Here is a 25,059-nt window from a genome sequence, read left to right as displayed (position 1 = left end):
TTTACCAGCTTCTTGGCAAGAATATCATGGGGGTCTTTGTCAAAAGCCTTACTGAAATCAAGATACCCTATGTCCACAGCATTCCTCCCCCACTTCAACCTGTGACGTGTCCTCAGTGTCCCACTAGCAATCCCTGGGCTCCTCATCATCCAGCCAGGACCTGATATGAGGTCTGAAGGCTAAGATGGCACAACAAATAAGAATCAACAATAGGATTAGTATAATTTCAGAACTTAAGTGTTCGTGGCATTTTGTTTTGTCTGATTGGAATCTGCTGCCCATAAATATCATTGTGTGACTTCAAATTCCATTGTTTAGATAAAGTTAATTGTGTGCTGCTCTTTGACCCATGGTTTTGCCCAGAGCTGAGGGTGATGAAACAATCGCTGACATGGCTAGAGCACTGGGGGAGGGGGGGACTCATTCTGACACAGGGACACAGGGGACTCATTCTGACTCAACCTGGACACAGGTTAGAGCTCAACGTTGAGCCTACCAAGTGGCAGTAGAGACAGTGAAGAAGACCTTCTTTACCTCTTCTATTGCATCTGCAGAAAATAGCAGCAGGAGACTCTTTCAGTTTGCAATTTAATGGAACCACCTTTGCCATTGGAACCTGGTAAAGAACCCAAGATCCCTCAAGGCCTTTTGGGAAATGATCTATAATGAAATTAAAAGGGTATTTAAGTATACCTTTCTGAAAAAACCAGAGGCCTTTCTCTTGGGCATGGTCGGCCAATTGGTGCCAAAGAAGGATAGAACTTTCTTTATGTATGCTACGACAGCAGCAAGAATATTTATTGCAAAACATTGGAAGACACAAGATTTACCCACCCGGGAAGATTGGCAGATGAAGATGATCGACTACATGGAAATGGCAGAAATGACCAGCAGAATTCGAGACCAGGGAGAAGAGAAGGTGGAAGAAGATTGGAAGAAATTTAAAGACTATTTACAGAAATACGGCAAAATTAAAGAAGTTTAGAAAGAGACTGGTATTAAACAATTTGACTTTTGCAAAAGTTGTTTTTAAGATTGTGTGTAATATATTATTATGAAAAAGCAGGTAATGTTAAATCAGAAGGATTTGCTAAAATAACAAATTAAAATAGAATGCAAAAAGGGAGGCGAGAGGAAGTCAAAGGAACAAGTTAATGAAAGGACATTTTGGAAAGTTTAATTTTATGTGCTGTTTTTTTTCCTTTTACGTGTTTGATTGTTCATCTTTCTTGCTTGTTTCGTATTTTTTCTTTTTTGTATTTGTGTAGTGTGTAGTGGTTTTTGTTGTTATTGTTATTGTTGAGTTTATTGTTAAAACCTCAATAAATATAATTTTTTTTTTAAAAAAGAACCCAAGATCCCAAGTTTATTTTTGCAGATAAAGTCGCTCAGATTCAGAAAGAGGTAGACTCCACCGTGGGAGCAGAGCCGGGGCAGAAGAGTGATAGAATCCTGTCTGGTCAAGTTGCATGGGATCTGTTGCCTCTGAGGATGTGGACAGGCTGCTTGGATGAGTGAAACCGACCACCTGTCTCCTTGATGCTTGCCCATCCTGGCTCATAAAAGTAAGCCGGGAAGGGCTGGGTGATGGGCTCCACAAGGTGGTGAATGCTTCCCTCTGTGAGGGACCTTCCCAAACCCACTGAAAGAGGCGGTTATTAAACTGCTTCTTAAAAAAACATCTTTGGATCCAGCCAATATAGCCAACTATCGCCCAGTCTCAAATCTTCCATTCTTGGGCAAGGTGATTGAGCAGGTGGTTGCGGAATAACTCTAGGCATGCCTGGCGGATGCGGATCATTTTAATCCCTTCCAATAAGAATTCAGCCCTAAACGGCCTTGGCCCAGTATACCTGAAGGAGCGTCTCCACCCCCATCATTCAACCTGAGATTCATTCACTGAGATTCAGCTCCGGGGGCCTTTGGCGGTTTCCTCGCTGTGAGATGTGAGGTTACAGGGAAGCAGGCAGAGGGCCTTCTCAGTAGTGGTGCCCACCCTTTGGAACGCCCTTACATCAGATGTCAAGGAAATAAACAACTATCTGACTTTTAGAAGACATCTGAATGCAGCCCTGTTTAAGGAAGTTTTTAATGTCTGTTGTTTTATTGTATTTTTAATATTTTGTTGGAAGCTGGCTGGGGAGAGTTGGAAGAGTGGCTGGGGAAACCCAGCCAGATGGGCAGGGTATAAATAATAAATTATTATTATTATATTGCCCAAAAAGGGTCCCCTAAAGGCACTTAAAATTTTAATATAATAATGAAAGAGGGAGGAACTTATAGCTTCAATTTCAGCAAACCAGGCACAATTTCATGAACTTCTATCACTTTCCTTATTAGTCATCTCTTGAAAACCCAAAAGCTCTAGATGCTTTCACTTTTCCTTGTAAGGTGTGGTGCTATTTTATGTGACAATGAAGTACATACATTGAACTTGACATGTAGGACATGGCCCCAGAAGGCACCACACTTCTTAGGGGTAATCCCTAACAAGGATGAGTTAAGGATGAATGTTGAGTAAGGATGAATGGGGATTTTGGGGGCAGGGCCTCTGCTACTCACCCTGTCTCACCACTTGCAGCAAACAGAACAGCTGCCAGGAGGATGAAGGCTTGCTCAGCAAGCAACATTCCTGCAGCAGGAATGTTATTGCCTCTCCCAGTGTTGCTACATTCTCTCACCCTCCTCCCAAACTGGCTGGGCACAAACAACAACAGGAACAACAGGAGGATTGACTTTAGGAGCACTGGGTCAAGAGCATCTAGCCTGGTGCCTCCCCTGGTTTACAATTTTGTCTGGGTGGGGAGAGACTGGATTGCAACAGCTGTGTGGCTGCATTTTCCCAACTGCTGTCAATCAGAGAGCAATCAGAGAACAGCCGAATCAGAGCATTGACAAGGTAGATGGTAGATGGCCTCTCTTCATGGTCTCTTGTGTGCTGAGCTACACATTACACACAAGGGTGCAATGGTAGTCTGTTACAAGTGTGATCCTGGACCCAGCTGTGTGCAGCCAATACTCATGTATGTCCATATACCCACTGCTGAGAGATTAAGGATCTTTTGCTGTATGTGCTTGTTATGGATGTGTGTTAACCCTTTACCTAATGCCCAGAAAAAGCTCTCACAGAAAGGAATAAAGAAAGCTTTGTTTATTATATGAAATAGAAATAACGGAATATATATAAATGCTACTTCAGACAGCAAAGTTACAATCTAAGCAGGTAGCAAATGCTACAATACATACACACATTGATTAAAGAATAAAAGAGTCCCTTAAACCATTTTAAAAGGCGTACAGAAATATGGGCATGACAATTTTGCCATAAACCCAGACTAGAAGTGGGGGGGGGAGTATATGTGTCCTTAAAGCATACCAGAAGTGTGCTGAGTCTTGGGGAGTGCTGGATAAGTGCTGTCCAGTTGGAGCTAGAAGAGCTAGCTAACTACTGGAAAATCTGGAGTTTTAATAATATTCATTGCTAATGCCTACTAGTAGGGAAGGGAGGGGATTTGAGATTAGCAAATCCAGAGTTCCTGCCCATTTCTCACCTTGAGAAAAGGACTGAAAACTGGCCATCCTGTTTGCCTAACAAATGGATGAAAGACTTGTGATAGGGAGAAGATTAGCTGAACCTGGCCATCTCTTTGTCTGCTCTCTGTCTTCAGTGATTACCTTACCCTTGGGGGGATAGATCACATTGGAGCTGAGCACCCTGTACATTGTATCTAACTTTGCATATGTTAATATTTCCCCTTCATGGATCACTGCCTTGCCATGGTGAAGGGGCTTGAATAACTCAGAGAAGCTATGAACTATGCCGAGCAGGGCACCCAAGATAGACAGATCATAGTGGAGAGTTTTGACCAAACGTGATCCACCTGGAGGAGGAACCGGCAAGCCACTCCAGTATCCCTGCCAAGAAACCTCCATGGACAAAGACAACAGGCATATAAAAGTTATGACGCTGGAAGATGAGCCCCTCAGGTCGGAAGGCGTCCAACATGCTACTGAGGAAGAGCGGAGGACAAGTACAAGTAGATTCAGAGCTGATGAAGCAGCTGGGCCAAAGCCGAAAGGACGCTCAGTTGCGGATATGCCTGGAAGCGAAAGGAAAGTCCAGTGCTGTAAAGAAAAATATTGCATAGGAATCTGGAATGTAAGAACCATGAACCTGGGTAAGTTGGATGTGGTCAAAAATGAGATGGCAAGAATAAATATTGACATCCTGGGCATCAGTTAACTAAAATGGATGGGAATGGGCGAATTCAGTTTGGAGGACCATCATATCTACTACTGTGGGCAAGAAACCCGTAAAAGAAATGGAGTGGCCCTCATAGTCAACAAAAGAGTGGTGAAAGCTGTACTGGGATGCAATCTCAAAAATGATAGAAGGATCTCGGTACGAATCCAAGGTAGACCTTTTAACATCACAGTAATTAAGTTTATGCACCAACTACTGGTGCTGAAGAAACTGAAATTGACCAATTCTATGAAGACTTACAACACCTTCTAGAAATGACACCAAAGAAGGATGTTCTTCTCATTATAGGGGATTGGAATGCTAAAGTAGGGAGTCAAGAGATAAAAGGAACAACTAGCAAGTTTGGCCTTGGACATCAAAACGAAGCAGGGCAAAAGCTAATAGAATTCTGTCAAGAGAACAAGCTGGTCATCACAAACACTCTTTTCCAACAACACAAAAGACAACTCTACATATGGACATCACCAGATGGGCAGCATCGAAATCAGATTGATTATATTCTCTGCAGCCAAAGATGGAGAAGCTATATACAGTCAGCAAAAACAAGACCTGGAGCTGACTGTGGCTCAGATCATCAGCTTCTTATAGCAAAATTCAAGCTTAAACTGAAGAAAGTAGGAAAAACCACTGGGCCGGTAAGATACAATCTAAATCAAATCCCTTATGAATACACAGTGGAAGTGAGGAACAGGTTTAAGGATTTAGATTTGGTGGACAGAGTACCTGAAGAACTATGGATGGAGGCTCGCAACATTATACAGGAGGCAGCAATGAAAACCATCCCAATGAAAAGGAAATGCAAGAAAGCAAAGTGGCTGTCCAACGAGGCCTTACAAATAGTGGGGGAGAGAAGGCAAGCAAAATGCGAGGGAGATAGTGAAAGATACAGGAAATTGAATTCAGATTTCCAAAAAATAGCAAGGAGAGACAAGAAGGCCTTCTTAAACGAGCAATGCAAAGAAATAGAGGAAAACAACAGAACGGGAAGAACCAGAGATCTGTTCAAGAAAATTGGAGATATGAAAGGAACATTTCATACAAAGATTACCATAATAAAGGACAAAAGTGGTAAGGACCTAACAGAAGCAGAAGACATCAAGAAGAGGTGGCAAGAATACACAGAGGAATTATACCAGAAAGATATGGATGTCTCGTACACCCCAGGTAGTGTGGTTGCTGACCTTGAGCCAGACATCCTGGAGAGTGAAGTCAAATGGGCCTTAGAAAGCACTGCAAATAACAAGGCCAGTGGAAGTGATGGTATTCCAGCTGAACTATTTAAAATTTTAAAAGATGATGCTATTAGGGGGCTACACTCAATATGCCAGCAAGTTTGGAAAACTCGGCAGTGGCCAGAGGATTGGAGAAGATCAGTCTACATCCCAATCCCAAAGAAGGGCAGTACCAAAGAATGCTCCAACTACCGCACAATTGCACTCATTTCACATGCTAGCAAGGTTATGCTTAAAATTCTACAAGGAAGGCTCAAGCAGTATGTGGACTGAAATGCAACTCCCAGAAGTGCAAGCTGGATTTAGAAGAGGCAGAGGAACCAGAGACCAAATTGCAAACATGTGCTGGATTATGGAGAAAGCTAGAGAGTTCCAGAAAGACATCTACTTCTGCTTCATTGACTATGCAAAAGCCTTTGACTGTGTCGACCAGAGCAAACTATGGCAACTTCTTAAAGAAATGGGAGTGCCTGATCACCTCATCTGTCTCCTGAGAAATCTCTATGTGGGACAAGAAGCTACAGTTAGAACTGGAGATGGAACAACTGATTGTTTCAAAATTGGGAAAGGAGTACGACAAGGCTGTATATTGTCTCCCTGCTTATTTAACTTATATGCAGAATTCATCATGCGAAAGGCTGGGCTGGATGAATCCCTAGCCAGAATTAAGATTGCTGGAAGAAATATCAACAACCTCAGATATGCAGATGACACAACCTTGATGGGAGAAAGTGAGGAGGAATTAAAGAACCTTTTAATGAGGGTGAAAGAGGAGAGCGCAAAATATGGTCTGAAGCTCAACATCAAAAAAACGAAGATCGTGGCAACTGGTCCCATCACCTCCTGGCAAATAGAAGGGGGGGAATGGAGGCAGTGAGAGATTTTACCTTCTTGGGCTCTATGATCACTGCAGATGGTGACAGCAGCCACGAAATTAAAATACTCCTTCTTCTTGGGAGAAAAGCAATGACAAACCTAGACAGCATCTTAAAAGTAGAGACATCACCTTGTCAACAAAGATCCGTATAGTTAAAGCTATGGTTTTCCCAGTAGTGATGTATGGAAGTGAGAGCTGGACCATAAAGAAGGCTGATTGCCGAAGAATTGATGCTTTTGAATTATGGTGCTGGAGGAGACTCTTGAGAGTCCCATGGACTGCAAGAAGATCAAACGTATCCATTCTTAAGGAAATCAGCCCTGAGTGCTCACTGGAAGGACAGATCCTGAAGCTGAGGCTCCAATACTTTGGCCACCTCATGAGAAGAGAAGACTCCCTGGAAAAGACCCTGATGTTGGGAAAGATAGAAGGCACAAGGAGAAGGGGACGACAGAGGACGAGATGGTTGGATGGTGTTCGTGAAGCTACTAGCATGAGTTTGACCAAACTGTGGGAGGCAGTGGAAGACAGAAGTGCCTGGCATGCTCTGGTCCATGGGGTCACGAAGAGTCGGACACGACTAAACGACTAAACAACAACAACATGTTAATCTTTAGGTGAGATGTGGGTATGCCCAAATGTGGGATATGCCCAAAGGCATTTCAGGAAGCTGGAAGTTCCAGGGTCACCAAAGTTCATCATGGAGGGTCTGTTATGTCAATCTTATACCCATGCCACGATCTACAGAGATAAACCATATCATAAGTTCAGATTTATGCATACTTATGCACAGGCCTACTGGTCCCTCTTTTGGATAAAAAGCTGCTTCAGAAGTGGAGTGATTGTAAATGGAGATGTGGCAAGGAATGGGTGCATCACCGTTGCCCCATTTCCCTGCTCCAACTCTGCCCCTAGAAGTTATTTACTAAAGTTCTGTAAACTTCTAAACATGTGTTTAACCCGCTCATCCCCAAAGTTTTTTTTAATCCACAAACCAAAACAAAAAGGCAGCCCTGAGACATCTTATCACTTTATTCTACATACTTGCAGTTTGCTCCTAGACAAGAGTCCTATTCACCAATTATTGTAGTGGTCTGGTTCAGCATAGGGGATGGCTATGCATCAGGTAGCTTCATCTCCTAGTCTTTGAGTGTACAGCATTACTACTATATGTAGTGATGGAGCATTTTGACCCACACAGAACCAAGAATATCTGTCAACAAGAATTTTAGTGGTTAAGATGAATATTCTTCCCAAAATGGTGTTCTCATTCCAAACATTACTGGTGATAAGTAAATTGTTTCAAACATTGGAAGAAAGACATAATGAAATTTATCTGGCAAGGGAAGAAACCATGTATTCTAATGGATGTGAAAGAAAGTGGTGGTTTTGCTCTACCGACCTTTACTTCTATTACAAGGCAGCATGTTGCTGCAGGTTGAAGGACTGGATGGAATTTAAAAATAATAATCTATTAGACTTAGACTGGTTCTACCTGCAGTTTGGATGGCACGCATACCTGTGTTACAATAAAGCTATAGTACGTCTTTTTCAGCAATCTGTTCAAGTGTCTTCAAAGTCCATGACACCTTTGGTAAAGACCAATTGGAGCACTCAAGTTCTTAAGCCATGTGAGCAGAAAAAGATTTTACCTAGTTTGGATGAGAAACAAAGATCTTGAGGAAAAAACTCCAAGATGGCTATCCCCCATTGAAGCGGTATTAGTAAAGGAGAAAAATAGGGGGGTGGGGACCTGCTGCACATTATCAAGAAATTATAGAATTTGAAGAAGGAAAAGCTAAATTAAAATATCTAATAATGGATTACAGACTGATTCCAATATCACCAATTGATTGAGAAATTTAAAAAAGAAAAGGGATTCTCTGAAGAAGGTTCAGAATTTGAAAAAGTAGGAAGGAATGAAAAATTAATTTACAGAAATTACAAAATATTGCTAGAATGGGAGACAATGGATGAGATGATAAAGGTAACTATGACACATTGAATGATAGACACTGGCCATAATATAGAAATAGAAGTGTGGGAGATACCATGGAAAACAACACTGAACTTCTCGGCATGCTATATTCTAAAGGAAAATATGCCCCCCCCAAATGATTTGTAGATTGTATTTGACCCCTAGTAATTTAGTGAAAGGGGACGCGGGTGGTGCTGTGGGTTAAACCACAGAGTCTAGGACTTGCCAATCAGAAGGTCGGCAGTTCGAATCCCCGCAACGGGGTGAGCTCCCGTTGTCCCTGCTCCTGTCAACCTAGCAGTTCGAAAGCACATCAAAAGGCAAGTACATAAATAGGTACCGCTCCAGCAGGAAGGTAAACAGCATTTCTGTGTGCTGCTCTGGTTCACCAGAAGCAGCTTAGTTCTGCTGGCCACATGATCTGGAAGCTGTTTGCCGGCTCCCTCGGCCAATAAAGCGAGATGAGCGTTGCAACCCCAGAGTCGGCCATGAGTGAACCAAATGATCAGGGGTCCCTTTACCTTTACTTTTAAAGTAATGAAAATGTAAAAAAAAGAATCCAAATTATGTTGGAAATACCAAGAGACAGAGGAGATCTTCATTCATATGTGGTGGTCCTGTAAACAGGCTAAAGAGTATTGCAAAATGATCTATACAGAATTTTTAAAAGATGCTAAGGCTGACCGCCAAAAAACTGGAGGTTTTTTTTTAACTAAGCATAACTAATGGAAATATCCCTAAAAAGACACTTAGCCTCTTCCTTTATGCAGCCACAGTGGACAGGATGTTATATGCTCAGAAATGGAAGAACAAAAAAAATTCCAAAGAAAGAAGAATGGCAATATAAATTGATTGATTATGCAGTACTTGCAAAGGGTCCAAGATGACAGAAGGATATGGGTAGAGTGGGGACTTTTTGACAATTATTTAAAAAGATACAACAAACAAATTTCCAAATAGGGTTAGAAATATGAGCAGCAGTTTAAAAGAGTGTGGTAAATGTATAGAATGTATAGAATTATTTGGGTGGCATTAAAAGGATATGCAGCAAAAAATGAATAAATAAGTAACCATGGAGGGGTGGAGGTGAAAGTCTTTTGATATGAGATTAACAAAAGAAACTGAAAAATGTGTATATTAAGTCTGTGGGCTCAAAAAAGACTTTGGGGGTGAGGACAAGTGTTTGAAACTTTACAGGGAAGTAAACATAAGGTCTTGTGTTTTCCCAAAAGGCATGTGCTTGTCATCATGTTGACTGTCTTGCTGAGATCAAACCATAGCCTTTAACTTTTAAGTGACAAAAACAAAGCAAGAACAGAAAATGATGTACAGTGAAGTGGGTGATATAAGTAAAAAACAAACACTGCTCCTTTTCCCAAGAGCCCATATAGAGTCCTTTTGTAGAGTCCTATCGGTAAATAACAGAAAAATAACAGACCAACCAGAGAATATTGAGAAGCAAAGCAGCTAGTAAGCCTGATCTTTATTGACTGTTGCCACAGGGTGCTCTCCCACACGCAGGAGAGAGGAGGGGGACCCCAAACAATTACGCACAAGGCCTTATATATTCATTTTGAAATTCCCTGCCCTGGAGCTCCAGACCACCCCTCCATATATACATCACAGAAGGGGTGTAGCCCAAGACCACACCCCACAAATATCATACCTACATCACAGAAAAGACAGACGGTCTACAACAGAAATTTGAAAGTTGTTGTTTTTCCTGGTAGTCTGGCCATTCCTTTGAGATGGCAATTACCTAATTCCTGAGACAATGGGAAGGTTTTTTCACCTCCTCCCTCCTTCACAACTGGATGGCTGAGGGTGCTTTGTGAGTAACAGAGTTGTGACTGGAGCAGCAGCTGGGAAAAGCATGATATACCATGATATAGATCAGCCTCAACATTTCACAAACAGTAGGCAGTGAAGTAAAGAGTGCTTGGAGGAGGCAAGGAAGCTCTGGGTAAATGGTTTGCAAATTGTTTTCTAGAAGCATATCAGGTTCCTCACTGTCAACTTCAGTAATGGTAAGCAAGCATCCTTGTTAGATTATGCAAGGTGGCTGGTCAGGTGTACCCCATTGTTGGTCTTCTATTGATAGAAGAGAAGGTACAGTAGCTTGTGGCCCTCCTTTCCACACTTTGAGCTGCTGGGCAAGATGCCAAATTTCTAGGCAGAGTGGACTGTGCTGAAATAGCAATACAGGTGGGGTGCCCCTATAGAGGAGGAGGATTGCCCATTGCAGGTTGATCTGAAAGTGGAGGATACTGACACCAGTACCTTGTCGTGGTCAGATCACTTCGTGTTGAAATTTCAGTTTTCAGCACCTTTTCTCCTCTGCAGAGGCAGGAGACCTGTAAGGTTGGTCTGCCTCGGAGGCTGATGGATCCAATGGGTTTCCTGATAGTTCTGGTGGATTTTCTGGCTGATTTAACTGACACTCCTGTCAAAGCCCTGGGCCAACCTCTGGAACATCAGAATGGCTTGGGCAGTTGACATGATTGCCCCTGAGCACCCTCTCCCACTTCATGAAGCCCATTTAGCTCTCTAGTATACTCCAGAGCTTAGGGCAAGGAAACAAGCTGGGAGATGGTTTGAATGCAAGTAAATTCCAGTTGAATTCAATTGAACACTGGGGGGAGCTCATCATCAAGCCTCCCTAGTGGCAGTGAAGGCAGTGCCTCCAGTGTATTTTTATTGTGCTGTCCAGCAGAGCTTTTCTGTCTGGCCCAAAGGAGGTGACAGAACCAATGGTGTCACTGTGACTTGTTTGCAAAGCATTTTGAGGATAAAATTTCTTGTATCTGCTGGGACATTGACTACACAGATGAATCTTGAGAGGTGTCCAGAGCACTGTCTACTCCTGTTATATTGGATGAGTTTCAGTTAGTAAGACTCAAGGATGTGCTTGGATCAGTCAGGGTAACCACTTGCCCCCCCTTGGCTGATAAAAACTAGCAGGGAAGGGACAGCTGGCTGGGCTTGGGAAATGATTCACACCTCCTGGCAAGAGAGGGTGCTCCCTGCCTGGTTGAAGGAGGCAGTGGCAAAACCCTCCCTGAATTTGGAAAAACTTAGTACCGTAATTTTGAGCCAGTTGCAAAGCTTCCCTTCTTGGGCAAAGTTCTTGAGTGGGTGGATGCAGATCAGATCCATTGCTCTTGGAAGAAACTGATTTTCTAGATCCATTGGCCTGGTTTTAGTGCAAAGACTGCTTTGGTCGCTCTGTAGGATTACCTCTCTCAGGAAAGAGACATGGGAAATATGTCCCTGTGAATTTTCCTCAACCTTTTGGCAGCTTTCCATGCCGTTGACCATGGTATCCTTCTGGGGCAGCTGCCCTAGTTGAGGGTAGGTGCACTGGCGGAGGAAGTCGGGTGTGGGTGTGCAGTGCGCACCAGGTGTCAGCCATGAGGGCAGGTGACATTGCCACCCCACCTCCCGCTCGCTGTGCAGGCGGTGAGCCATTAGGGACGATGCTGCCACGGGTGGCTAGCGGCTCCCTCCCGCGCAGCAGGCGGCTAGGGAAGCTCGCCACACGGGTGGCAAGCAGCGCCCCCCCTCACTGCGTGGGCGGCAGGCAGCTAGGGGCGTTCTCTGTGTGGGCGGCTATTCCCACTCCCACAGCCTGCTGGTAGATGCCACTGTCTTGCAGTGGTTCCAGTCCTACTTGGATGGTAGTTTCCAGAAGATGTTTAAACAGTTGAAGGAAGAATGGTCCAAACACAGTTTCAAAACTGGTCTGAGCAATGTGCACAAAGCAGAGTGTGCATTCCAGCAGAGAATGTACCATTTTGGCCCAAATATAAGCCACAGCCGCAAATAAGCCTCACTTTTAAAATTCGGGGGGGGGGGGGTTAAAAAGACAATAACCAAATATAAGCCACTCACTTAAAATTGGGTTACAGGGTGAAAGTTATCAAGGCAAATCGCTATTCAATTGCTAAAGTTCTGGAGGCACTCACACCCGTAAATGGCAAATGAACAGTCCCAAGCTCACAAATTGGCAATAAAACATTTTTTGTTCCATTTCACCGTATGTCTGTTTCAGCAGTAATATCATAAAATCCCATTTTTGCAAGGTCATTAATTTAAGCCACACTTTAACTTTTCACGGTCGGGTTGGAATTTGGGAAAAAATAGTGAGGCCAATACGGTACAAAGGTTGCTCGAGCTGTTCTCATATCACAGCCTCTGCATCACACACAAATTATTCTCTATCAGGGCAAAATACAGAGTGTCCAAGAGACATCAAATGTCAGGTCACTGACACCAGCTGGACTTGATTGTTAGCAGAGGCAGGACTGGGTCTGAGACTCTTCTTTCTTGCCTCACCTACACAATTGGCATCACTGCACATTCAGTTCTCTGCACTCCAAGAGATTTGTGATGCAGTAAGCTCCCATAGCTTATTGCTTCTGGACACACCTTAGTGAGAAACATGTTTGTCTAGATTTCTAAAACTTAACACTGTTATTAACCAGGGAGTTCATCACATGCTTAAACGCGTTGCTGGTTTTTAATCTGATTTTAATCTGTTGTTTTTTTCTGTTGCTAATTATATACTATTTTAGATTTTAGGCTTACACATTGCTATAGTTTTATGTTTTACTGCCTCCTTTGTGGTGTAAACTACCCAGAAAACTATTGTTGTTGGGTGGTATTTGAATAGAAACAAAATAATTCTTTCTGATCAAAAGCAGTGAAACTTCATTAATTTCTGATTATGTATTTTATGAGAGGGAAGCTTTATGGGAGAAAGTAAGTGATGCATCTTGGACATACTTTATCCCATTTATGTTAAACTTTCCAGAGCACGTATTCAAATCCAAACACAGTTCCAAGGGGGTAAGTATCATTGTACCTCCATCCTTTAGGAGACAACTCCTGTTTCCTGTTCTCTAACCAGTTATTAACTGTCCGGTAAGTCTGTGCTCTCCCTTAAAACAAAGCATTCCAGTTTGCATTCTGCAGTATACTTGGAATCCTGTATTGCTGTCATCTGTAAGTACTGACTTTGTGATTATTCTTGGAGTAACTTTTCCAAAAAGCATAGTTAAGATGACCAGAATATGTATAGAAAGGAGGATTTCAATCTCCAGCCCTAGGTTTACCGTAAGAAGTAGTTCAGATGTTTTTGCCTGAGAACAGAATCTTGGGTTGCACATGAATCTCTGGTGTCACCCTAATAGAACTTGATCTGAAAGTGAATTTCTAGATTCCTTACACTATTATGAACATCTCAGTGCTCAATCCCTTCCCTCAGCGCAACCCAGTGGAAGGTACAACTAGGAAAAGAACAAATAAGCAGTAGTTAATTTACAGTGAAAATTTAGATCTTACAGGACAGGAACAAAAACTGAGAAATGAAGAAATCTGGTTATGGATTGGCTGCAGATACATCAGATTAATGAATTGTTTAAGACTGACAGGAAAAATGGCTTTGCCTGTGAGGGAGCCTTCCCAGACCCGCTGAAAGAGGCGGTTATCAAACCGCTTCTTTAAAAATCATGTTTAGATGCTGCCAATATGGCCAACTATCGTCCAGTCTCAAATCTTCCATTCTTGAGAAAGGTGATTGAGCAAGTGGTTGCTGAACAACTCCAGGCATGCCTGGAAGAAGCGGACCATTTGGATCCCTTCCAGTCGGGATTCAGGCCTCATCATGGGACTGAAACTGCCTTGGTCGCACTGGTTGATTATCTCCGGCGCGCTAGGGACAAAGGTGAGAGCTGTTTCCTAATTCTGCTGGATCTCTCAGCGGCTTTTGACACCATCAATTATAACATCCTTCTGGAACGTCTAGAGGGGCTGGGAGCTGGGGGCACTGTTATACGGTGGTTCCGCTCCTTCCTCCTGGGCCGTGTTCAGAAAGTGGGGGAGTGAGTGTTCAGACCCGTGTTCAGACTTGTGGGGTGCCTCAGGGTTCTGTCCTCTCCCCCATGCTTTTCAACATCTACATGCAGCCACTGGGAGAGATCATGAGGGGGTTTGGGCTGGGTGTTCATCAGTATGCAGATGATACCCAGTTCTACCTCTCTTTCAAATCGGAACCAGTGAAGGCGGTGAAGGTCCCTGTGTGAGTGTCTGGAGGCGGTTAGGGGATGGATGGCGGCTTATAATTTTTGTACCTTTTTGAATTTTAAGCTAGAACCCAGTCTGTTAATGCTTCATGACAGAATATTGAGGTTAAACATGAGCTTGATAAAATAGCATTCAAAACATATATTAATATACTTGGAAGATATTAGAAACATGGCATATCTCAAACATGGCACATAACAATATATGTTGTTCTTACATTTGTAACTGCAGTGACTTTTTAATCAAATAACAGGAAAGGTATTATTTACCTAGTCTGTCCTTTATATAGACATTTGTTGGCTCTTCATTTCTGTATATTTTCTGTATATATATATATGAATAAAACCATATGTAATGTTTGTTTATAAAAAGCACAAGACAATCCATTGGAGTCAGATAAAAATTAATTGAAGGGAACCCAGCACAATATCATTGAACAGCATGATGTTATATTGATGCTGCAGTTGAGATAGGTAGAGTTTATAATCTGTTTCTTTATTTACACTTCAAGAAGGTTTGGCTTTGAATGTGGAAATACGTGAGTAAACGAGTACTCTATGGGATCATTAAAGACCACTGTGGGTTAAACCACATGGCCTAGGACTTGCCGATCAGAAGGTCGGCAGTTCGAATCCCTGCGACGGGGTGAGCTCCTGTTGCTCGGTCCCTGCTCCTGCCAACCTAGCAGTTTGAAAGAACGTCAAAGTGCAAGTAGATAAGCTTCTGGCGGGAAGGTGAACAGCGTTTCCGCAGAAGCTGTACGTCAGCTCCCTCGGCCAATAAAGCGAGATGAGCGCTGCAACCCCAGAGTCAGACACAACTGGACCTAATGGTCAGGGGTCCCTTTACCTTTACCTTATACCAATGCTATATAACTGAATCTCTTCACAATAATCCTTCATACAATTTATTTAAAATTGGGACAATTGTCAAAGATACTTAATTTCTGAAAACTGAGTTACAATGCAGTACTATGGAAGTTTACCCTGAAGTTACCTACTGTGTTCATTGGAGTTTACTTCTATATAAGTGTATAGGATTGCAGGAATGTGAAGCAAGAACTTTGCAGGTGAAGTAATTAGGGTTAATTTGGCATTTTGATTATAATCACAGAACAGAACAAGGCCAGGAAATGTTTTGTAACAACTACAAAGGAAACATTCCTTTGTGTTACAATGCCTTTGCAACTGAAATGCATTGGCCTGAATCACATTTAAGGGGGTGGAAGGATTTGTCAGTTAAAGTTCATTGTTTCTCATTTTTCCAATCTTAAATTTAGTTCTCCATTTTGTAGCAATTTAGTGTTGTTGTTTTTAATCCTCATGAAGACTGAGATTTAAATGCATCCTTGAATTTCTTGCCCATCCCTAACTGATACTTTCTCTCCATTGGATTGCATACTCAACTGGGATTTAGCAACTTCCCAGTAGTCAAGTGCGTTACCAAGTGTAGGAGGGTGAAATTAGAATTGTACAATTATGAAACCTATCCCTATAAATTATAGTTGGGCTATGGTGAATTATGCAAAAGCTGCTTACATCATTTGCCAGGACCATTCCATAGGTTGATCCTGATGACAGAGACAATGATGCAGGCTTTGGGAGATTATTAAGAGATTAAAAGAAACTTCAGCAATTACCACCCAACTTGATCCAGAGGAAGTGGCACAGCAGTTCCTTAGAGCCTGGGCATGTATGCAAGACACGGTACTACAAGCTTACAAATAGCCACTTACCTCTGGTGAGTAAAGAATGCTTCCAGGTGAGCAGGCTGGGGAGTTTTTTTCTAAAATGGATGGGAATGGGTCCTCCCCCCCCCCCCCCGCCCAAGGTATGGACAGTTGAGCTACTAAAGATATTTGTGGGCTTGTAAATTTTGTGGACTTATTTGTAAGCCTGGAGTCCTTCAGCTGAGAGGCTGTTGGATTTGGTTGGGGAGTCTGGGTTAAAATCCCTGTTTAGCCATGGGCAATCTTTGGTAAATCATTTTCTCTTGTCTGACATCCCTCACAGAATTGAAGTGACAGAAGGACCACAGTATAAATAATAGTGAACCTGAGCTATATGTTCATTCAGACCTATGCCTATGCAAAACTTGCTGGAGGCAGACCTTGTTTTGCATCTGCCTCCCCCCCACCTCAGATAAATGCACAATGCCCAGATGCAAAAGAGGTCAAGCTCCCTGTGACTTTGATAGTTACATAGAAGAGGGAACTTCTGGAAGGTATAGTTTGTCATGGAAACTGCAGCTGTTGAAACATCCTCTTTCCTCTTTAAAAGGGCTGAAGCCTGTCCTCTTTTGCACCTGATCATCCAAGAAAAAGATATGTTGATGGAACATGCTGTCTGCATGCCACAGTGACCACACCCCAGGATATGGCTTTGACTGGCCAGCTAAACCATATGAGGGTAGCTGTTGGGTCTCAAACCCTCAGTTGGGTCTCAAACCCTGAGTTAGGGACTTCCCCTGCATGCGAGGACAGGCTCTGGCAGATTAAGTGAACAAGACCAATAGTGAGTCCAACAATCAAGAAGGTGGTTTCTACACATACAGTAGAGTGAAGTGAGGGGCAGATGGGTCTCATCCACCCAGGAAGGTAGCCCATCTAACAGAAGGAAAACTCTGATCCTAAATTTCCACTGCCTTGCAGGACATATCGAAAGAAAGGTTAAGGAGTAAAGCCTATACAAATCCAGAGTGCAGTCCCTAAGACGGTTGGGTGGCACTTTGTACGCCACCTTTCAGCAACTGCTGCAGCCAAGCTGGTGCCAAATGTATTGCTCTGCTTTCCTATGGACCACATCATCGAGGCCGAGAGGGTGGTCTTGTTGTCTGGGCAGCCCAGGCTAGTATCCTGGAGAGTATCCAGCACTTTGGTGCTGCTAACACAGTGATTTCACTTCACCTCCAGAGGTGCACTCCATTGTCTCTCAGGTCAAACAGATGTCAACAGGAACAACAATGGTTGTAAACGTCTTTGATTTTTTAAAAAATGAAATTGAAGTATAATTATATTTTATAAATAAAAATAAACAATCACACATGATGTGAATTGGCACTTCATCCATGGAAAGACTGTGGGTCATTTCATATGTGGCATTTGTCTTGCACAGAGAGCTAGTGCATATAACCATCAGAGTCACAAAATAAACTTTTTCCTGAACTTTGGGGGTGAGGAGGGGAGGATAGAGTGGTGTTTTGAATATTCCCTCCCAAGAAACTCCATGCACACAGAAAACTAGCATGCTATGATTATGTTTCAGCCTAGCTGTCTACCTCATAAGCCGTTTTTCAATGTGCAGGGTAGTGGTATTCTTTGTGGGGCAATGTTCAAATATTGCATCTATGAAAAACTTTTTGTATTGATTCTGCTGATTATGTGAACTGAGCCAGAGCCTTAGACTCCTGTGTCTGCTGCACTTCATCCAAAATAATGCATGTTCTTGTTTTCTGCAGAGATATATGTACAGATGGGGGGGCACTGGTTTAAGAGCACATTAAAAGGGGGAAATCTGACTTTTCAGAAATAAGTTTATATTTTGTGTTTTTCTTCATTTTCATTACAAAAGCATACAGCACTTTTTAAAAATATGGATATTAAAAAATATATTTGTAATTTATTACCCACAGTCAGTGCTTTATTTCTGGGGAGACGCAAGGGTACACATACTCCTAAATATTTTGTGAATCTAAGTTTGGCCTCATTGAGGGACATTATTTCAACATGAGTACGAAAATGAGAGTACCCCTAAACATTTTTTTAGAAAAAAAGCACTGCCAACAGTGAAATATAAGTTTAGAGAGGTTCACTCTAAAATTGGCACAATAAACCCAATATTCCCCCTACACACCTGCAGCACATGATTGCTTGGGGAATTCAGTGCTGCAGTCCTCCTTTCTAGAATTTAGGTTAAGATTACCTTGGCCTTCAAAGTTGCACACGAAGTTAAATGATTATACCTTTAGACTTTCTCCATAATCCAAAATCCCTAGTTTAATTTGAGAAAAAATCATTGTGGGGAAAATAAGTGTGTGCTCCTAGAAGCCTGTATATTAATCCCCAATGTACAGTGATCACAGGGCAAATAGATTTTGCAGTTTACTGGTACAGTAATGATAAAAACGAGGGACGCGGGTGGCGCTGTGGGTAAAACCTCAGTGCCTAGGACTTGCCGATCGCATGGTTGGCGGTTCGAATCCCTGCGGCAGGGTGAGCTCCCGTCTTTCGGTCCCAGCTCCTGCCCACCTAGCAGTTCGAAAGCACCCCTAAGTGCAAGTAGATAAATAGGTACTGCTTTATAGCGGGAAGGTAACGGCGTTTCCGTGTGCTGCGCTGGTGCTGGCTTGCCAGAGCAGCTTCGTCACGCTGGCCACGTGACCCGGAAGTGTCTCCGGACAGCGCTGGCCCCCGGCCTCTTAAGTGAGATGGGCGCACAACCCTAGAGTCGGACACGACTGGCCCATACGGGCAGGGGTACCTTTACCTTTACCTTTAATGATAAAAAAGATTATCTTTAGATACAATGTGATATAAAGAAACTCAGTACAGAATGCAGCATTCTCTGAGATTTGCCACTGAATACAGAGATCAGATTTCTTCAATAAAATGTTCATAGGATCATATACTTGTCGATTTGAAAGGGACCTGAAGGACCATCTAGTGCAAAATGATTATGAATGAATGTCTCTGAAGTTTATTTAGTTATTTCAAACACTGATTGACCAATTTCCTGCCAGGCAAGTAGTAATAGAATTGTAGGGTTGGAAGCGGTCCTGAGGGTCATTTAGTTCAACCCCCTGCAATGCATCCATGAAAGAGGGCCATCCAAGAGGGCCCTCTGCTTTAAAACCTCCAATGAAGGATCATTTTAAAGCAGAGCTTGGATTACCATCAATAAACTTGGCATGCTACACAGGGGCGGAGCTTCATGCTCCGGCACCGGGGATGGAGAAGAGGCGGGGGTGGGGCTGGCATGCATCCTGGGGGCGGGCACACAGCGTGGGCTCGGGGGCAGCCACGATGGCACCCTACTGGGATCGCGCTGCCGGGGGCGGTGCACTCCCCCCGCTCTCCTCTTCCTCCACCAGTGATGCTACAATAATAATAATAATAATAATAATAATAATAATAATAATAATAATTTATTATTTATACCCCGCCCATCTGGCTGAGTTTCCCCAGCCACTCTGGGCGGCTCCCAATCAGTGTTAAAAACAGTACAGCGTTACATATTAAAAACTTCCCTGAACAGGGCTGCCTTAAGATGTCTTCTGAATGTCAGGTAATTATTTATCTCTTTGACATCTGATGGGAGGGCGTTCCACAGGGCGGGCGCCACTACCGAGAAGGCCCTCTGTCTGGTTCCCTGTAGCCTCACTTCTCGCAATGAGGGAACCGCCAGAAGGCCCTCGGCGCTGGATCTCAGTGTCCGGGCTGAACGATGGGGGTGGAGACGCTCCTTCAGGTATACAGGACCGAGGCCGTTTAGGGCTTTAAAGGTCAGCACCAACACTTTGAATTGTGCTCGGAAACGTACTGGGAGCCAATGCAGATCTCTCAGAACCGGTGTTATGTGGTCCCGGCGGCCACTCCCAGTCACCAGTCTAGCTGCCGCATTCTGGATTAATTGCAGTTTCCGGGTCACCTTCAAAGGTAGCCCCACGTAGAGCGCGTTGCAGTAGTCCAAGCGTGAGATAACTAGAGCATGCACCACTCTGGCGAGACAGTTCGCGGGCAGGTAGGGTCTTAGCCTGCATACCAGGTAGATAAATCAATCAAATAAATCAAAAGCCATACATAAAATCTACAATATATTTCAGAAAGTTGTTTGTCCATTATGCAGTTGGACAACAATTTTATATAAAAACCGCCTTCACCTCCTCCTCATCTTTGATATTATCTTAACTTTGTTATTTAGTAATTCTTTTTCAAATTTAGAGGGCTCAGTGGCAAAGCCATTTTTTTAATCTTGCTTAAAAAAAAGTCTCTTGGAGTTGAGATTCTAGCCATCTTGAGAGCTGATCTTTTATTTCCTCATAGCTTCTAAGATTTATTTGGTTACCGTCATCTATCAACAAGGAATTATATGTCAGCCAGCTTCCTTGCATATTTTTCTTCTTAGATGGGCTCAAGACATGGGAAACGCTCTGGAAAGCAAACATGAAATTTACGGCATGTTACACCATTAAAGAAAACATGCTAAAGATGCAATACAAATGGTATCTCACCCTATCAAAGCTTTCAAAGGTGTACAAAAATATATTGAATAGCTTGACACCAAACCCTATATATATTAAGTAAAATAGAAACATTGCCACCCGACCCTGACCCCACCCCCACCTATCTTTCCTCACCTCCACCCCTTTCCCCCTTTTCTTCCTAATGTCTCAACAAATGAAACTGATTTGTAAAAATGTTACATGGAAAAAATACGAGAGAGAGACATTACACATACTTCTGTAAATCAATAAAATCTTTAATAAAAAATACATAAAAGAAAAATCGAATAACTGTTAGCGGTGTGGTGAAAGTAATGGAGATATGTACCACATGTGGCGGACATGCAGAAAGATCAGAGAGTTTTGGAATCTTATTTATGATGAGCTGAAAAAGATCTTATGTTAACATTCTTAAAAAAGCCAGAGGCCTTCCTACTGGGTATTTTAGGTTCCAAATTCCCCCCAAAAAACCCCAAAAGAATTAAGAGAAATCTTCCTATATGCCACGGCTGCAGTCTGAACACTGGTTGCAATGAATTGGGAAGGGGGGAAAGTTCCAACTTTATCAGATTGGCAAGGCAAATTACAGGAATATGCGGAAATGGCGCAATTGACCAATAGACTAAGAGGCAACACAAGACAATTGTTTATTCAAAAATGGGATATGTATAAGAAATATAATAGTGTATACAGAAATATAATAGTGGTATAATATTTATGGCAGCATTTGAATGACCCTTGTTTAAAGTAATTGTTAAGAAATAAGGTAATGAATACAAATTGTTGTAAGAAGGTATTAGAAAATACAGAAAGAGTAAGGTAATAATATTAAGTACATTCAACACTAGAAAGAAAGTTTGCATTGGAAAATGGTAGGAAGTGTATTTTATGTTAGTAAAAAGATTGGAAAAAAGAGACTATAAATTTAAATGAAGTTTAATTTTTCTGAATTCAAAGAATAATATTAGTACATGGTTGTTTTCATTTTTGTCGAATTAAGAGTGTGTATATTATGTATATTATTTATGTTATTTATGAATTTCAATAAAGTCATGTAACTTTAAAAAATATATATAAAACCCACATAAAAAACTGAAATTACAGATCACCAGTTAACTGTTACAGAAAACACCTTTTTTAATTGTTTGCATAGGTCTGGTATCATAGAAACGTTTTCAGCAATCATTAAAAATTTAATACGGAAGGCATTAACTATTGGAAGAGCATTCCACAGGTGTCAGTTTCATGTTGTTGACAAACCAGTTTCACCAGCTCAGCACTCCTACAGGTGACCTCAGTGATCAAACTAGGATATAAGTGAAGTGTTCAAAAGATCAGTCCAATGACCCATCTAGTCCAGCTTCCTGTTCTCACAGTGGCCACGCAGATGCCCATTGTGGGAAACCCACAAGCAGGACTCAAGCACAAGGCTTCCAGCAACTGGTATTTAGAAACATGACCACCTCTGACTGTGGAGACAGGGCATAGCTGTCATGACTAGGAGCCACAGATAGCCTGGCTCCATGAATTCACCCAGTCCTCTTCTGAAGCCATCACGTCAGGTGGTTCCAAAGGTGCCCTGGACCGAAGTTCTTGAGGGCTTTGTAAATTCATACAAGGATCTTGAGCAGTCAGGTTGTCTTTGCACTGCAATTTTCTTCTTCTTAAGAGACTAGATTTTGATGGTGTGCAGTGATTTATTAGGCATTTGAGCTTATCCTGCATCTCTGTTGACATAACTTCAGCTGTTACCTTTCCAGTCAGACTCATTTTAGCTGCATTTTAAAATCTATCTTACAATTTTTATATGTGTGCACGTGTGTGTGTGTGTGTGTGTGTGTGTATGTGTGTGTGCTGTTCCATTTATACAATCATATTTTTTTCAATTTTGTGTCTTCCTTGCCCCATTTTTTTAACACTGGAATTTAAAAATCATTTTAGTGCAACTGATTTTTCAAAATTGGTTTTTTTTCTAAAGGTAAAATGTATAATCAAATGGTGTGCTCGGATGAATGGACCTTTCTCTGCCCACACAGGTCGGCCATGCAAACTAGTGTGAGTGGAAGATACAAAATACCTTGCCATTCTAAGGGAATGGCAGACTTCCAGACTTCCTTTTCTGCCACTTTTCTTGGCACTTCAAAGCACCATGTAAGAACACTTTTTATTTTTTGGCCCAGCACTTTCCCCACAAAAATCCACTCTTTACTCTTCAATCAGAATGAATGCAATTCATGGATTACCATTTCCTCTGATTCAGCAATAAAGAGTGGGTTTTTGCGGGGAAAGTGCCAATACCTGCCAAAAAATGCTTGGACATGGTGCTTTGAAGTGCTGACCTGTGCCTAGAAAGTGTGGGACAATAGATAAGTGTGGATGAGCCCTAAGGGCTGGGAGCAAACCGGAGTGAAGACTGCTACCCTCTGGTCCGCTCCCGTGCCCCGCAGGAACTTTCACCATGCCCTGCAGCCAGGCCAGGGATTTACCAGTGGCATTGCTTCCAGGGGTGTTGGAGCAGGACAGGCTGAATCCACCCCCCACCCCTGACCTTGTGGGTGGGAGGATGAGTGATTGACCTTCATGGCTCCTGTGTCGAGCTCTGTACTATATTGTTTTAGAAAGAGAAATCCTTTGTTTTAGTCTTGTTTTAAATGTATTTGGGTTTGGGAGTTTTTCTCTCTGTTTTAAATCATTTTAAATGTAAATTGCCTTGAGATAGTGGTTTAGATAGTGGTTCCCTGTAGTTGATCTTCATTTCTTAAAACCAGCCTGCTCTTCTGTTAATATAGAATTTTCTTCTTCGCAGTCCTCTAATTTTAGCAGAAGGTATGGCCTAAACCAGTGATGACCAAACTTGGCACTCCAACTATTTTGGGACTACAGTTCCCATCATCCCCTACCACTGGTCCTGTTAGCTAGGGATGATGGGAGTTGTAGTCCCAAAACAGCTGGAGTGCCAAGTTTGGCCATCAGTGGCCTAAACAGTGCCAATACTACTCCGAACCATGATCCAGAATTTTCAGACATCTAACACCTTGCATTATTCCATCTTTCTGCTAGATACCTCCACAAAGAAGCTGGAAACTGAAAGCAACATGTCATCAATTGCATCCTACTACAATGGAAAGTCAGTACTTGTTACTGGAGCCACAGGTTTTATGGGCAAAGTGCTAGTGGAAAAGCTGTTGTATTGCAGCCCTGATGTGAAAAGTATTTATATTCTTGTGAGACCCAAGTCTGGACAATCAACGCAAGAGAGAGTGCAGGATATGGTGAAGTGTAAGGTAAGACATTTAACTTTATATGGCAATCTATGGCAGCAGTGTCTTGTGCCTTGGCACCTCAGGGTTACCATGCCCCTATTTCCCATATAATCTACATCATTTCACCATAGATATGTTGGCCATTAGTCACTGAAATCCCCAATAGGAGTCTTGCTTTAATAATGCCCCGTGGTCAGATACTAGACCACGGGGTCAGATACTAGACCACATACACATGGAAAGCCGTAGTCTGTAAAGGCAGTAGGTAGTGAGGGAGCTGGATTGAATCTCCATTGCCCTCTGCTCATCTCATTTTAGCACCTTGCATGCAATGTCTAGCTGGCATCTCCTCACAGAGAACCCAGAATATACAGGACTGGTGGGATGGTATTTTATTTTAAATGCAATATCAATCTGTAGGTGAGTTCTCCTTACTTCTCAAATATGCCAGTGTCAGAAAACAATGGCAATGCAAATTTTAAAGTGGCATGGGAATCTGACCTTGGAGTAACTATCCATTAAGATTGTGTATGGATGGACTCAACAATGGCTTGTGTTGGTTTTAGTTGCAGCAAATTCTCAGATGTGAAACTTCAGCTTGTTTGTAACAGCCTCTCTCCAAGACATTGGAGAGGCTGTGAATGAAAAGACTAACTATACAATATGTGGTAGGGTGTTTTTTTTCACTTTAGCATTTGTGGTATCAATATTAGTTTCTTTTGAATATATTTTATATCTGCATGTATCAAATAGTGGTGAGTGGGGGGTTTTGTAAAAAAAAATGAGATGCTGGTATATCTTGATCAAGGGTGTCAGTACAACATAGTTGCTGGTGCTCTGTTCTGGTGAGTCCTGTCACAACCCCCCCCCCACCGGTGCCAGGGCCCCCAATATTGTCAAGAAGCCCCCCCCCCAAGATTCCACTGCAGTCCTCCAAAGGACCTGTCAGGGGGAAGCATCTTCACCTGGCACGTCCTTTTGAGGAACGCCAGAGCACCTTCCAGGAAAGCGCTCTAGTGATTTCTGTCAAAGATGCACCAGCAGGAAGTGTCTTCTCACTGGGACATCCTCCACCAAAGGTAAGGCAGCTGGTGGTGGGGTGGCGGCGGGCCAAGTTGGCCTGGCCAGGTTGGGTGGCGGCG

General features: G+C 42.6%; 1 protein-coding gene across 5 annotated transcripts in view; it reads left to right on the top strand.

Annotated features, from left to right (window-relative positions):
* Positions 1 to 25,059, top strand: part of FAR2 (fatty acyl-CoA reductase 2) — a 123,616-nt gene that overhangs the window by 52,342 nt on the left and 46,215 nt on the right. For all 5 annotated transcript variants that reach the window (XM_053387492.1, XM_053387493.1, XM_053387491.1 and 2 more), the window contains exon 2: positions 23,715 to 23,938. In XM_053387492.1, the coding sequence (XP_053243467.1) occupies positions 23,750 to 23,938 (189 nt within the window). In that variant the 5' untranslated portion in view covers positions 23,715 to 23,749. The remainder of the gene's footprint in view (positions 1 to 23,714; positions 23,939 to 25,059) is intronic.

Source organism: Podarcis raffonei, chromosome 5 (assembly GCF_027172205.1).
Source record: "Podarcis raffonei isolate rPodRaf1 chromosome 5, rPodRaf1.pri, whole genome shotgun sequence".
NCBI lineage: Eukaryota > Metazoa > Chordata > Lepidosauria > Squamata > Lacertidae > Podarcis > Podarcis raffonei.
Note: the sequence above shows the minus strand (reverse complement) of the source record. Positions and strands in the feature narration are given on the sequence as shown.